Below are 16,706 nucleotides of genomic sequence, written 5' to 3'. Positions count from 1 at the left end.
AGCTGTTCTGTGTACAAGCTCTTAGTTTTCTTAGTTAAGGATTTCAGGCAAGAAGATATGTCACCATAATACACATAACATAAAATCTTCAACATATTGCATCCGATTGTAAACAAACTTGCACTCCTGTGATAATTCCCAACACAGCACGAGCTCATCCATTTATTTGCACTGATTTACACATAAAACCAAGGCTGTATTTCAGAAGACTTCGAGCTGCTTTGACAACATGCCCTGTGGTTTTCAACCAATATTTGCAAAAAGGCACCAGCCCCGTAGCTGATCCTCCACATCTAGTTGCCAAGCAACTGGAAGAGCTGGAAAGGCAGCGGCCAGATGGGTGTCTCTTCTCCCACCGCTTTTATCAGCGGAGCGCTGTTTGTTTTTCTTCGGATGCCTAAAATGCAGCCAAAGACAAGCGTTTTGGCCGTCTCTCCCACCCGCTGGAGAGTTCGGGGCGAGAAGGCCTGCCCGGGCACATGCGCCAGCACACACCTCCCTCCCAGGCAGGGGCTCAGCAACGGACACGTTTTGTCTTCTCATAGCAGTGGAGCTTCCTGAACATCTTCTGATCCACTCATGCAGGACAGGATTTTTACCTTTGATTGTCAGATAAGATAGATCAGCCTTTTTCTTCACAGCTGGTGCTTTCAGGAGCCGCTCTGAAAGAAGGGCCTGCAGCTGGGTCAGCTGGGGGTTCCAGGCTCTGACACGGGGTGGCTCAGCGGCTGTCATGGCCGCCATGGCGGCTTGTTCAAGTCTCTGCAGAGTCTCTGCTGCAGGTGCGGCTGAACTCGGTTCTGTCAGTTCTCAGGCGTCTCAGACTCGGCTTTCCCCTTCCACCACGCACGTGCATGCAGCACCACGTTATGCTCTGCTCCACGCCTCCTGCGCCAGCTGCCTGGCAGTGGGGCGGCACGGAAGCGGCACCGGCGCCCGTCACCTGGAACGGCTCTGCCTTCAGGCGTGCTGCGCCTCCACACAGCCTGCAGCCGCGTCTCACTGCGGGGCAGCCCTCAGCACTGCCTCGCACGCCAGGGACGCAGAAGATACCGGGAGCGCTGCGTGGTGCCATTGCCTGCCCTTAGCAAACCTCGCCTGCAGCTGCTGCTGTGAAGGCAGCTCAGGTTCATTCACGGGAGCCGGTAGCAGCTGCCAGCTGCTGTGGGCCGCGCAGCTGAGCTGGAGGGAGAGCTGGGGTACCGCGGAGGAGTCGGCGGTACCCTGACCGTGGCGAGGCACTCGTCATGGCGGTGACCTAGCTGCTCCATGCACACTAGGGCTTCAGAAGGGCTTGGCTTCAGCCTGCTGTCACTTAGGGGCTTGGATGCACAGGACAATCCAAAATGGAAGTTTGTCAGTTTAGGTAAAAATCATGGGGTAGCCTGAAACAGACCCGTGATAGCTCCTGGGCCCAGGGAGCCCCCCCTTTTCTGCCTGGCTTTGGTGCTGCAGCTCCTGCTGTCTCTGGGGAAATCCCAGGGCTGTGGCCAGCGCCTGGCGAGGGGCTGTGCCAGCCCCACACGCCATGGGCAGCGCCTCGGGCCCGCTCCCTCGGCTGCTGAGGCACGGCCTGCAGGGAGGAGAGGAGGGAAAAGGCTTTCAACAGCAGCTAAAGGAGAAGCGAGGCGAGGCAAAGCAAGGAGCACGACGACGGCGAGCTGAAGAGTGGCGAGGTGAAGAGTGGCGAGGTGAGGTGTGCGGAGGCAAGGCGCGGGAGTGCCGAGGCGAGGTGCCGTAAGCTGAGGAGAGGTGCCGCGCGTGGAGGTGAGGCGAGGCACAGAGCAGCGGGGCGGGATACGTGGTGGGGTGCTGTGAGGCAAGCCCCAGAGCAGTGACGTAAGCAGTGGTGAGACAAGGTGGGGAGAGGCCTGGTGGGACACGGCGGGGCGAGAAGAGGTGCGCCAAGATGGCGTGAGGCAAGGTGCAGCGCAGTGAGGCATGCTGAGACGGGAGGGGAGGTGCCGAGCGCTGCGGCGGGGCGCGGTGGCGGCAGGAGAGGTGCGGCACATGAGGTGAGGCAGGCTGACGGGAAGCAAGGCGAGGCGCCCACGCTGTGACTGTAACCGGAGTGGGGACCCAGCCGCTCTGAGGGCAGTTGCAAGCTTGGTGGAAAGTCCAGGTGACGGAAGTGCGACACTCCAGCAGATGTGAGGTGAGCGGTGATGTCTCACGACAGGGAGTGAGACGCCAGGAAGAAACACCTGGAATTGAGAACGTAGGTTTTGGCACTCCTTGGGGCCTGAAGAACAAGACTTTTCTTCCATCCAGATCGAGCACACTATGACAGAAAGAGGACCAAGACAGACTCCAGAGAGCCTCCGAGGAACGTTCTGTTCACTTCCGCACAGAAAACGCATTTTAATACAGCAGCTTTATAAAGTAAGAGCATTAAATTTCCATGACAAGATAGAGATAAAATGATTTGCTTTAAAAGAAGTAAATACCTTGCATATTGTTTATGTTGTATTCCGATCTACTTTATGAAAAATATATCAAAAAGAAGTCATCAGTTTCTATATCCTATTTTTACTCGCTCTTCGTAAACGCTTGTGTGGATGAAGATTCATTCATATGGACACTCAGGGAAGATGACTGGAAACTACAGCACAGGAGGATAACCCGGTAAGTCAACACAACAGCTTTGTTCATCATGAAAGCAACTTCCAGGTGAATTCTTGAAGCATTCACGTCATAGGCTACATGAAGCAGTTGCAGAACAACTGAAATGAGGGATAGAAAAAAAGGCAAAAATTAATAATAATTGCAGAGCCTGTTGGCAGACCGTTTCCAAACAGAGAAGTAAGCAATAACTGCACTGACTACTATGTTAGGCCAGTTCTAACTAACATCTATACAAGTAGCACTAAAATGTCAACAGCAATGTTTTTCAGTAAGTAAAGTGTCAGATGTAATGTTTACAGAATACCGAGGTGTACAAATTTCTTTGATTAATTTTTTAGAAGTTTTATTGCAGTTTTATATTTGGAACATGCAGTTGTCATGTTGAATCTTACAAGAGAAACATGAAAAATTCTTTCCCCATTTCTGGTTTTAAATGTCCTTCACAGGGAGGCTTTACAGGATTAAGTCTTTTGAAATTATCTTTATTTCAAGCTAATTAGAACATATGCATATCTATCATTTACTTCGAGAGGCTGTAAGTTGCTCCTATACATTTCAGTGTCATTCTGGTGACATTCAGGTATGTCAGAGAAAATGAAAAGGACGTTAAAAGAAAACACATTTTTATGCAAGTAAAGTACAAGGAACTCTGTAGCCCATATGAGGAAACGGGTGTTTACAGTGGCTTCTCTGTGGCAGCGGGTTAAAAGAAGTGTACAGAAGAATAGTACTGCTATTTTTGCTCTCACAATGCTGCAGTGGCATTTGCACAGGGATTAATTTTCCACATGTGCAGAGAAGAGAAAATGAAGCTGTTGCACCAGAGATTTAGGAACAAGAGGCTGGAACCGCTGAGCTCCAGTACAGACAAACTACCTGTCCAAGTCAGGAACATTTCTACGCAGATCCAAATGAATGTTGGAGCTTATTTTCTTTCATCAGCTCCCCAAATCCTTCTGGCACAGATATCTTTCAGCTGCTCATTTTTACTTCAGCTGCCTTCCCTTGTGTGCTTTTTTAAGTGCCCAATTTCTCAGATTTCATTTTCCTGACTAAAAGGTTACTGAAATAATCCTCCTCTCTCAAATTTCATAGTGTAATATATACAGTATGGCTAAATCTCTGTTCATTATAGCATGCTCTCAAAGCATTCAGGGAAATCATTAAAATGATGTTCATTATGAGCCCTATTATTGCACTACACAACAAAACTAATTAAAGGAAGCTGACATGAATAAAATCATTAAACACTCATCTTGGCTTTATTTGAGACTGTACCAGCCTGAGTTGCATTTCGGGATAAACGGAGCCAGGCAATGACCTAGAGGCCCGTATGAAAACTGCATCCACCTAGGAAACTCAATAAGCCTTAGTCAAAATCAAACTCCAAATTTCAGTAGATGCCTCCTGTTCTTAGAAGGTCCTACCTGACTGCCATTTTCAGCGTTGCATCCTTTATTACTCAGACTGGAGGGAAATCATGGGCCAGGATGCCACAATGGTCTTGTTTTAAGAATCTGATACTAGAAACCAGCAACCTCATAATCACTATTTTCTAGCTGTTAAGTTTTACTGTGTGGCCTTGCACAAGGCTCTCAATTTCCTTGGGACAAGTTTATCCCAACTGGTTGCATGAGAAAATTGTTGTCATCTACCTTAACTGCAGACTGTGAAAAAGAAAGATTAGCTAAAGTTTGTAAAATGCAATATGAATAAAATACACACCCATATTGTGTACATCAAACTTAGATTATTATTGTCAGGAAGTGACCAGTCTGAAGTTGTTTTGATTTTAATAAGAGTTGATCACGCTATAACATAGTCCTTGTTTTAAGGACTGGAATTTGTTATAGCTAAAAAACATGCACACTTCATAAATAGCTGCAATACATACAGCAAAGAGTTATCTCATGCCTAAATAAAGAAATTATTTTTCAAATGTGTCATCAAGGATCCATACAAATACTCGCTTATCTGTCATCTCCTCTTTCTCTCTCTCCTTCGACAGAATTATCCCGTTAACTCAAAAATGACATTCCATCCACTACAGACTAACTGTTCTCCTTGCAGCTACTTCTGCGTTCTGCAGCTCCAGCGCTTTCTTTGCGTACCGACCCTGGGCTCTCCCAGTGCCCCACAGAACTCAACAAGCTGCCCAGCAAGGTGCAGTAGGTAGCGAAGGTTTGGCAGGTATATGCAGGGTTGTAACGCTCACTGGCAGGATGCTCAACGAGAGCTCTGCAGTTCTTGTACTTCAGAGATTCCTGTCCCCGAGGGACTCTAGAAACATTTACTCCATCAACATGCGTGCCAGAGGCAAAATCAAAAGCAAAAATCCTAGTGACTTCAATGAAATAGAAAATTCATTCCAGGTTTTCAGATTTTATTCTGAAGCTGATAGAGGACAATCAACAAAACAGCTACTTTCTGTAGCTTGACAGGGTGAAGCCACGTTTCAGCATTTAAAACTCATAAAAGAGCCTGCAGAAAAATATGCCTCGTGTCCACTAAATCCTTTCCAAAAAATTCATTAAAGTATAATGGATGTGTATTTTAAATTTTAAATTCCACCAGCCCTGGACAGATGGATCCCTGAATTGCCAATACCATAATCAATCTTCACGCACTAACATCCTCTACGGCATGGTCCTTTTTCTCTGAGTATTTCCATAAACTTTCTAATCTTTTACTTCACAATGATAACTTTATTGGTAGTAAGAAAGTCCACAAAGGATTATGGATGCATTAGAAATTTAATGGGCAAACACACGCTTCCTGTGGCTCAGTGGAAATTAGTGGAAGCTTATATATATGTGCTTATTCCTAAGTGTGGAGTCCTAGAATGAATTTACAGAATGTGCGTGTGAATATGCACATACATTACCCTATATGATATAAAAACACATGGAAAAATAATTAATACTATTAATCTGTATTAAATAAAATATAATTTTTAATGTTTTCTATTCTTATATTACATTAAATTTGATTGTCCTTTAAAAAGGAAAAATATTACAAACCCAGATATTTCAATACCTTTGGAATAAATTCATTAAGCATGGTGACATTACCTGTGACTAATATTGACCAAAATCTGCTTTCTAAAATTTGAGACAAAAATATTTACTGTGAAAGGAAAGCGCGGAGTGTCATAAAGACTTAAAGCAGTCTAATGTTTCTTACATTAGTAAATCAAATCTACACTTACTCCATTACAACAGATTTTTTTTTAAGTTCTTTGCCTCAAGATCTAGATGTTTTATTTCCTGGCAGGGCTATTCACTGACATGCTGCTAAGAACAGTTAGATGGGGCTGGACATCACATGCTTCACAAAAAAAGGTATCTTAGGCCTTTATTCAAAGGCCAAGAAAGTATTTCCAGCTCCTTGCTGAAGTGTTTAGCTAGAAGCTATTCAACTCAATTACACATTTTAAAAGCTATAAAGCAGCATCTGACAGCATTTGTTCTGTTCAGAAACACAGACACAGTTTGTTTCAGCAATGGCTTCACACGGCTGCGCTCTACAAACTGCACAGCGGAAGAGAAGATGACGAACAGGAAAAATTCCATGTTTTGAGGAGAGCCAACATGCAGCTCTTCTGTGCCCTGCCTCTAGTACAGCCACGTTCTCTAGGGCTGTGGCCAAATACTTTCAGCACATCTCTAGTTTTCCTCATTTAGGTCCCTGACAGCAGGACTAAGCACAGTGAAAGTGCTATTGCCCTTGGTGAGAAAGTCGCAACTGAGCTTTCCAGCAGTTACCTGTAAATTGTGCAGACCTGGGGTTTTTATGAGTGTTCATTATTCGCACGTGCCAGGCTTCTTTGCAGACCCTAACGAGCCCCCACCAGGCTCACACCGCTTACCACCAGTGTGAGCCTGGGTTTATGGGTTTCCGGTCAGAGCCGCAGGCTGTCGAGCGCAAGGATTACCGGTGCAGATTACCGACCTGTCAAATCACACACAGTGACTCTCCACCAGAGTGTGTTGGAGTGACAGAATTTTTGTGTAACACTTACCGTTTCATAGTGACGTGGATTATCCTGACACAGAGGCTAGGTTAAGGAATGACAGTAACGGGTAGCACATCCCAGAGGATACTAGGCTACTTTCTGCAGGGGTGTGCATAGTTACTTCTCACCCATCCTGGTTGCAGCTGGGCCAGCACATCTGAGCAGTCCAGGGCAGGACAGCAGCACACCAGGGAAGAAAATTTAAGAAATACTCAAAGTACCAGCTCTTCCTTGAGCACTTGGAGGACTGGCAAAGCCTGAGCAGCCTGTTGACCCAGGCATCAGGCATGGTAGTCTAAGACTACGACCAGTGTTCCACTCTACTGTAGTTCTTTTCTTTTTCTTACAAGAACACTGCTTCCAAGACCATAGCAGCTGCTATTTGATCAAGTCTACCCCAACTTTCCAAAAGCCGCTTAGTCAGTATGCTTTTCCTCATTCTTTTTCCCCATTACTTATCTGTCAGAAGCAAATTCATTTTCTATTTATATCTAGATTGCGTTCAGAAATGCAATCAATACATAGTACTTCAGGAATTTAGAATAAATGCAATAAATTCTAACAAAGTGAATAATCATGTTAAAAGAATGCAACTTTGTTTTACTGTTACTAAACATCCAGAAAGATTGTCTAGCAGTAAAGCAATCACCAGGGAATTCTTTTAAGAACGAAGTCTGACCTCCAACTGAAGATGCGAAGTATATGTCAAACATTTGTTTTTCCCAAAACATTTTGTATAATCTAACAATAAATGAAAAGATTATGCAGATAGGATGATACACAAACCACAATCTCATGCTCCATGTTCTATGACTACTTCTAATTTGTGACTTTACGCATTTGTCTTGGACTTTAATGTTCTCAAATGTACTGCTATTTCCATTATTAAACTAGTATTTTATAATGACTTTTAAAACCTCTGTTTGATTAGAAATTCTCCTTATTCCTTTGAAGTCAACCTCAGCAATTCCCAACCTCCATGTCTAGCTCCTTTGTATTTCTTCCTGCTTAGAAGAGATCCTCAGGAAAAATACCGTGTCGCTTGAAAGGTTTCTCTATCAATGAAGAAGAAACTTGGTGAAGGTTAAACCAGCTTGGATAATTAATGAGATATTACACTACTGTCTTGTAGGTGGCATAAGAAAGATGCCATTAGGGAATTCAGTCAGTAGGGAGATAAACACTGCTATAATGGTACATTAAATAAAACATGAAAACCCATCGGTAAACACAAAAGAAAAAGATGCGTTGTGTTTACAGTCAAATTACATTGATATAATACACAGCACATTCTTAAAAATAGCATGAAATGGAAAAATTAAAAATGCAGTCATTATAGAAGCAAAATTAACAATAAATGATTTGAGATATCTGAATATAAACTTAGTATGAACAAGCTTTTTTCCACCTTGTAGTACTTAAGTATATGCTGATTGTTTACGTAATGAGCTGTTGAAAACAAAGAGGATCAGGGAACTGGATAGGCTTGTGCGCTCTCCTTGCACAGCACCTTCGTGGTGCCACAGCCTAAGACAGAATACGGGGCTAGATGCAGCATGCATGACCTAGCACGATACTTCCCATATTTTTAAAAAAGGAGGGTGGTGAAGAGGGAACAGAGAAAAGTACATTTAAAGTTGTACACATAAAAGAAGGCACTTTCCTTTTTGCTCAGGCCAGAACAGAAAGTATAAAAAGCAATTTATCTATTTGGATGTTTGGCACCTAAACTAAAAATGAAAGGACACCTTTATTAGTACAGGGTGGAGAACGGGAAGAGAGAATAGATATTGTGTGTTTTCTCTGAAGATGTGCATCCTGGTACCACTCACAACAGTTAACCTCTCTGTTGCTTACTCCAGTGGTCTGCATGAGGATTAAGCATCACTCCAAGGATCCTGGCAGTTCAGTTCACAGAAATGAGAAACGCAGGTTTTCCCATGGCACATATCAGTAAATCTGTGGATAACAAAAAGTTGGTAGCTGCCCAACCAAACTACCAGCTTCCAAATGACTAACAGCGCCAAAAAAAAAAAAAAAAAAAATTAGTATGTCTTGATGCCAGGTTTTGACCCCAATATTATTAGCCCACAAGGGAAAGAATGATCTCTCATGCAAATCTGTTTTTCCTCTTGATGAAAAACAAGAAAGTATAAAAAAAATTACAAAATGAAAAAAAAAAGAGAAAGAAAATGATTAATGCTTAAGACAAGATGTCTTGATTTAAAAAGTACTTTCAATAAATGTATCTCTATCTATTTGAGACATTACTGTAAAAAGGCAGCATGAAAGGAGAGAAACATAAGTTATTGCTATATCATTCCACGTTGCTGGAGCTGATGTTCTACTCTGAAAAACTTTTAAAGCAGTTTTCAGTCAAATTTCTAATTCATTTGTTCTATATCATATTCTTACTGACAGACTACAAAACATAATAATGTGCACCCCAAGAAAAGACCAGTTAGTGTTTTTGGAGATCTGAAATATTTCATTACTTCTTTCATCAAAAGAATAGTTTATCTGCATGTGCTGCATTATTAATGTTACGCTACCACAACGTTGTTAATGCAATTTCGTTATTTCTACTTCAATGAAATCAGAGAAAAGATCTGTGAACCTTTTTCCTTAAAATTTTTACAAGCTGGGAAGTGATCATCCACCAATGAAAACAGGAAATTTGTTCAAGTACTGCTCCTTCTACAAATCAGACTTCTCTTTTAGTCTTTGCAGACAGATTTCGTCATAAATTTGCTTCCTAAACTTCAGCATGTCTTCTACATCTTTGTAGGTGAGCATTTCTTCAACAGACAAGAGCTTAAAGCCATTCAGTTTAAAAGGTGACATGTGCTGCACAGAATTTAACATTTTTAGCGACATTCTAACTGATTCACTTAAAGTAGAACAAACAGGGAAAATCCTAACAGTCCACAACCCCAAACGTGTGTTCTCACTGGAGAAGAGCTGGTCTGAAACCTTTACACCCCAGAGGTCCAAGCATTCTAGTAAGCTGGCTCCAAAAAACTGGAGTGAATGTATATCAGACAACAATTTCACACTCTTTTTCAAGTCGTCTTCTACACTAAACACCATACTCACATACTTTACTTCGTCCTTAATTTTTATACTTAATGAACTCAGAAAGCAGTTTGAAGGTATGTCTACCTTCAGACTGATGTACGAGCCACTAATAATGCTGTTCTTCCCTACTGAGACTTCAGGTCCAATTCTAGAGTATTCAATAACGGACCCAGGTCCTATAGAACATCCCGGCTCAAGTATGCTTTGAATGATACTTGCTGATTGATCCAAGGTCTTGGCTTTGTCAGAAAAGATGCTAAACGCCACGGACAGTAAGTCAAGCTCAAATTTCAGTTTGCTATCAGATGTAAAATGAAACAAATACTCTTCAGTAGTTCCAATGTGATAGAACTTAGAGTTGTTTAGGACTATAACATTAAGCGTAGTTCCTTTCAGAAGGGAGTATAGCTTCTGCCGTACTTCTACTAACTGCGATTCCTCTTTTGTGACATTACTGGTATTTTTTGTGTAATCTTGAGTGGCTCCAGGTCCCAGGGCCTGGAGGAAGTCACCATATGCATCTATTTCACAGCAAAGAGCGCCCATCTGCTTATAGAATGCCAGTAATTGTTTCGCAATGCTATGATCCATGTAAAATATACTGTCTGTATACACACACTCCGAGTCCATTTCTGAGTCACTGTGGTCTCCAGAGGAACTTAGCTGAGAATAATTCCCTCTTACACATACTGCGCCACACTGGCGCATCGTCTCAATATCAGGCTTGTGCAGGAAATGATGGCAAGACGTGTATTCAAGTCCCTTCCCTGAAAAACTGGATGGATCTAAAACAAATACTCCATGAGTGGTTCCAACTGTCAAATCTGAGGGGTGAGCTAATGCGGTAAATCCGGGTTTATCAAATGTGATGGTTTCTGTAACTCCAGTGCTGTAAAGTTCTATGTCATCCGAACATGTAATAAGAATTCCTGGTTTCATGTGACTGGGGAAATCAATGTACATGGCGAGCTTCAGTTCCAACATCTGGTAAATAGGATCGCCGAAAGGCAAAGCAGTGAAAATCTTTCCCAGTGCACTTGCATTTGGTAAGCGTTGACTGTAACCACCTTGAAGAAAAAGACATTTTTAATTATGCAGAGACACTGTATATAAGTAAGCAAAACCTAAGCCTATACAGCTATTTTAGATATACACAAAGGTATAACCCCCCCCCGGCTTGGTCATATACTAAGTATTCCTCAGAAAAATGACAGATGTAAAAAAATCATCAATCATTCTTCTTCAAACATTTCTCAAAGCAGATCTGACCTTATATCCAAAATTTAGCATGCCTTAAATAGCTTACATTAAAACTGTGGTTGATTTCATTACCTTTAGTTTGCTTCAGAGCTGGAATATGGACCACCTGTCTATAATTGAAGTGAAGAAAGCACATAATACCTCTTTTTCACTTGGAAAAAAGGACCCCTGCACCCCTGCTGGGAATTTTAAGTTGGAGATAAGTCAAATAAGCAGTGGTTTTGGTCAGGTGACTTGTTATTACCTGGTTTCTTTCTCCTCCGCAAAACTGATGCACCTTTTGGAATTGTTCTGACTAATTGGACATGAAGGCAATGTTCAGTCTGCCTGTAGTTATGAGCACCCCTAGGTCCCCTACAGAGAGGGCCATGCTCCTTAAATAGGTATTTCAAGGCAGGAGCTTAACTCAGACACTGAATTACACTCTGAATTACGCTTCTATTTCCACTGTTTGATTGAACAACTTAAGTGCTGACAAGAAACACTTAAGTGACAGTAGCATCTCATAAGTATCCATCTAAATTCAAATGATCAGATCAGATACATCTGGAATTACTTTTCTGAGGGAACTGTATTTCAGAACTCTGACTCTGCCATTGTTATTATTTTTAGGGGCAGGGGGGAAAGGTGTACAGCTTTAGAGTGTGAAATGTAAAATAGAGTTTACCAGAATGAATTAGCAGGACAACGAAAGAAGTCCATTTATCACCATACAGATCTTCCAAGCATTGAAGAACATGAAGTGTTGATCCACCATTTCCTAAAGAAAAAATATTTTAGTGTCTGCTGAAAAGAGCACCAATAAGATCTGCATTGACACGCGAAGCATACTGGCATCTAGAGCTGTGGCAGGGGGATCAGAAGGCATGTTTTTAAATGCTGCCTTCTGCTGTAGAAAGTGTAATTTATTTTTAAAAAAGCCTTTATGAATGCAGAGATGATCTTTTAAACAAACCGAGTATCAATGGATGCACAGGTATCTATCTGAAATTTCATAAACCAGTTCCGGCCAAACAGTCTTTCTACTGTATTGTAGTTGATAAAATCATGCAAAGAAGGTGATGGACAGTCACTCTGGAAGCCCTTTGCCCTCAGAGGGGAAGGCATCTTGAGTAGACAGCTCTTGGGAAAATACCGTGTTTTCCCCTTCCAGCTGCTCTCTGCACAGCCCCAGCATTTGAAGCGTTTCATCGTTTCAGCAGGCTGTAACCTAACCATGAAAACTAGCTCCAGCAGGAAACAAGTCACACACGGGTTCACTACTGCTTCGAAGCAGGCGTACAAAAGTACTTCTGACATTTACAATATGAAATAAGGAAAAATGTTCAGGATATGAGGAAATAGTTTGGGATATTTTTATGTGCTCCTGCAACTTATAACTGCTAAATTTTTGAAAATTAATCTGTGCCTATTCCACACTGCAGACAGACTACTGAGATTAGTTACCGTGTACATCAAAGTGAACATGTATTATAGGATGGTATTGCGGCCGGTCAGACTACTTCCTTCTAGGTTTTTGCTGCGCATTGGGCAATATATTAAAACATATTCAAACGGTTTAAATTTAAACAATCAGGTTGAGGTGAGAAGTATGACTTTATAAAAAACATGAGTTAGTGTTATTCTGTATTCCACGGGATACGCTCAGAGGAGCCGCACAGCATCATCGATGCACTAATTCCACACCACCACGGTGTCCCAGGGAGTACAACGGGGAGTGTAACGGCCAGAATTAACTTACGTTAAGTCCGAGAAAGCAGCCAGCCCGTGCTGCTGGCAGCTGCACTACTGCATCAAAACTAGGCACTACTGAATGGCATCAGAACCTACATTTCTCGCTTAATTAATCCTTCGGACTTCAGCAGCATTTTGGAGCCGTCCCACTGCGGGAGGCAGCTGCCGGGCACAGCCAGCCCTCTGCTTCCACCTGACCGAAGGCGCAGCGCTCTCCAGGCGCGCTACACGAGCGCACGTGGATGGCGGGAAGAGACGGCGCAAGCGGCAGCACAAGCCGCACGCCCCGCAGGCCGCCGTTCCTCCTTCTTCTCGGGTCTACGCCAAGCCCGGCTGCAGCTGGCGGGGCCGCAGCCGGGGCAGCCCCGCTCACCGGGCGGGCGCGGCGGGCCCAGCGCCGCGGAGCCGCTGCCCGCCCCCTGCAGCCGCCGCAGCCACCCGAGGCGCCGCCCCACGCTTGCCCCGGGCAATCGCCGCCCCCCCGAGAACGAAGAGGCGGCCGGCTGCCCACCGATTTTCGGTCCGGGTGGATCCACAAAGACGTGGTACCGAACCGCCAGCGGCAGCTCATTTCTGCCCAGCTTCTCAGCCAGCTGCTGTCGGTAGGCGAGCGCCTGCTCCGCGTCGGCGGCCGTCACCGCCACGACGTCCCAAAACTCTCCGGGGCGGGCGGCCTTCCCTGTCGGCAGAGCGGCACCCGCGTCAGGCAGCGCCGACCCCGCCCGAGCCGTCCCGAGGCCAGGGAGGGCACACCCGGCCTGCAGGGCCTCCGCGGCCCCGCGCCGCAGGCCGCTCGGCCGGGCCGGGTCCCCCGCCCGCCCCACCTCTGAGCGCCGCGAACCGCGCCAGCCGCCGCCCCGTGGCCTCCCGCCGCGCCGCGCTCCGCTCGCCCGCCGCCAGCATGGCCGCGCCGCGTCCCGGGGCCGCGCTGCCGCCGCCGCGTGCGGCTGGCCCGGAGCGCCCGACCCGGAAGAGCCGGGCTGGGACCCGGGGCGGGGCCCGGCGGGGCGGGCTGGCCGGGGCCGAGCTCCGCGCTCGGTTCGCACGGGAAGAACCGGCTGCGAGCTCAGGCGCGGGGGCGGGCCTGCCCGTTGGCCAGCGGAGAAAGGCCGCCGCTGCGCCCGCCCTGGGCGTCGGCGTCCCGGTGAAGCGGTGCCTTCCCGGTCTCTGGTGGTGAAGGGGCCTGGCTGACGGGCTGGACCAAGGCCTTTTCTGCGCGGCCACCACGCTCGCCTGCTCTGCGCTCTGTTCTCCCCCGCCCCCCTCCTTTTTTTTTTTAATAGTACCTATTCACCAAGTTCTCGAGTGTAAAGGTGCTGCAAGTGGCGTTTTGTTCGGAGGGAAAAGGCAGCCCTTCTGCTGGCTGGCCTGGCTGGAGCTGTGCGTGGCCGCTGAGTGCGCCTGCTCAGCGGTGCACCTTGCCCGCACGTCGACTGCCCTGGCCCTGGGTTATTTAATGCAAACGAGGATTTTTAAGGAAAGGAGTTTTCCTCCCATTCTTTTTGGCTCTACGACTTGCAGAAAATACATTCATACATGTGGGCTCAAATCTGGAAATGCTTTCTGCTGCAAAATGCAGGTCCTGTGCTGAGCTCGGAGCCGAAGGGTTGGGTTTCCCCAGGGCTGATGCCTTTATGCTGTGTGTTTGTAGAATGAGATCATCGTTTTGAGGTGTAGGTTACGTCTCTGTGGCGGTCACAGGAGGGAGTAGGGCGAGTTCGATTGCTGGTTTGGTAATCAAATTGGGAGCGGAATCCTAACTGCACATGAACTACTCTGCTTAAGTCCTCGTTGCCCATATCTGACCTGTTGGCAGTTCTCCAGCCGTACCTGGAGTACACTTGCTGAGCATGGAGCTGAGCCGGGTTTGGGTGTGATGGATGGATCCTGCAAGGACTTACTGCGGGCCCGTGTGTTGTGTGATGGCTACTGCCAGTATTCACACAGCTGGAAGTTTTTCCCACTGCAGTTCTTGGCCCTGGATATTGTGATTTTTGATCTGTGGACTTCATCTGTCTTCCTGAATTTAGAGTCTGCTGAGACTACAGATACTAAATATAAGTAGATGAAAATGAAAGGAGGGTTTGCCTTGATAACATCTCATTAGGCATAAATCTTACAATAAAAAGTATCTGTAAAAGCACTATAGGAGCTACTGAAAAAAATAGTTTAGGAAGCTAAAAAAAAAGTTACAAAAAATCCATAGTTTTCCATGATTGTAAACTGCTGACAGAGAAGATTAAAGAAAAAAAGATGAATACTTCAGTGCTGCTTTATCAGTCTGAGGCTTTTCTGTGATGCATGTGATCACAGCTGTAATCAGAGTAACGTACACCACAAAGATCTGTTTGATCCTTATGTTCTCAACTTACTCTAGTAAGGAACACAGTCTATTTTGTTGAAACTATACTTACGCTCTTTTGCATTGAGTTTTCATTGTTGACAACAACGCTATTGACCTCAGTGAGAAAAAGTTCCTGGATCCTAAGTCTGGTTTTAAAGATTTACGGTGCAGTTACAACAGGTGAAGGTTCAGTGCTTTTTACAGGGTTTTTTTGATACTGTTTCCCCCTTTCTTACCTGCTGGCTAATGTAGCGTTAGTGGTGAAGCCTGTCCATTGACTGTGTTTCATGAACCCAATTAAAAACTGTATTACCCTAATCATAGTAAAAAGTGCTCTAGAAATTTTCTATTTTACATCAGAAATACGAGTGATTCTTAACAAAGCTGGGAACCCTCATACATTAACTGGCAAGTTTTCCTGTGTCCTGTTCCATATGAATATTATTTGCCAAGGGAGAATTCCTATCTTTCTGAACTAGAAAAAAGGAATTGAAGCTGAGAAATCTTTTTATTGTGTTATGGTAGATTCCTCTTTATTGATTGTGCTCCTCTTAATCTATCCCTGACTCGTGTCTTAAGACAGGGCATATAATAAATACAGTTTATGAGAGGTGTCTTTTATAGTTCATACCTATCTCTCTCAATAGTGATGCTGTTTTCACAGTGCGATTAAAAATACATGCTAATTTACAAGTCATTTAGGCAACTACTAGAGATACAAAGTAATTAATGGCTTACCGAGAATAATACTAATTTCTTTTTAACTGCAGCAAGCCTTTGAAGCTGTAATTGGGACTCTAATGCTTGCAATGAAATACCACTGCAGTTCGACGGAATTTTTGTTTTGAATTTTTCGCCACTAGTCAGACTTCCTAATGCATATGTATCTGTTTGCACTCTCTAAGGTAATCCAAGTCGAGAATAATAATTGACTCCAACTGTTAATGGTAATAACTTCTTTTAAAATTATTTCAGTTGGACGGTTATTCATACTTTTAATAGTAATGTTTTATAATCACTTAACCTGATAGTTGATTCCAGGAAATAATAGTTTTTCATCAATACTGCATTGCTCTGACCTCCAACATTTCGAATAATACATAAAGTAATGTTGGTGATTCATTAGATTCCGTGGCAGAGCCACTAAACCCCTCCAGGAAATACATTTTGTCTGAGTGAGGAAAGCAGAGGTGTTCACCATTTGTGCTTAGTAAAGGGCCCCAGGAGAGCTTTTGTAAGAGCAAAACTGTTTACACTAGTATTTAACTGACGTGTAAATCCCCAAACTGCTTTTTTCTATGGAAATTGTGGTTACAAAATAGCAGAAAACACATCTGTTGTGTGTTGCTGGAAGCTACCTCACCTCCTGGCTGATCCTGCTGATCCCCCTTGTCCTTCCATGTCTGGGTAAACGGCTTTAGGTACAGCCCAGGTCTGCGGTCCTTGTGTCGAGCAGAGGAGATGGATGAGTATCACTGTGTGTATATATGATGGAATGACCCTTTGGAATGCAATATGTCATATACAATATGCTGGTAGCACAGCGGTATCTCTTACTTAAACAATTAGTGCCACTGGAGCTTTTTCTACCCTGTGGGTGTATGGTATTTCAGAAGTAGTAATACAACAAATACCTGGATGTTTTCTTTG

At 44.5% G+C, this 16,706-nt stretch overlaps 1 protein-coding gene across 1 annotated transcript; it reads right to left on the bottom strand.

Annotated features, from left to right (window-relative positions):
* Positions 1-9,337: 9,337 nt before the first annotated feature.
* FPGT (fucose-1-phosphate guanylyltransferase) lies at positions 9,338-14,019 on the bottom strand (the record flags this gene model as incomplete). Its single annotated transcript, XM_082002647.1, has 4 exons — positions 13,537-14,019; positions 13,224-13,391; positions 11,646-11,738; positions 9,338-10,785 (listed from the first exon to the last, which is right to left on the bottom strand). The coding sequence occupies exons 1-4, from the start codon at positions 13,613-13,615 to the stop codon at positions 9,338-9,340; spliced, it is 1,788 nt and encodes a 595-aa protein (XP_081858773.1). The 5' UTR covers positions 13,616-14,019.
* Positions 14,020-16,706: the final 2,687 nt, after the last annotated feature.

Source organism: Phaethon aethereus (genome assembly GCF_964289735.1).
Source record: "Phaethon aethereus genome assembly, chromosome: 8".
Taxonomy (NCBI): domain Eukaryota; kingdom Metazoa; phylum Chordata; class Aves; order Phaethontiformes; family Phaethontidae; genus Phaethon; species Phaethon aethereus.
The sequence above is the reverse complement of the archived record's forward strand: the minus strand, read 5'-3'. Positions and strand labels throughout refer to the sequence as shown.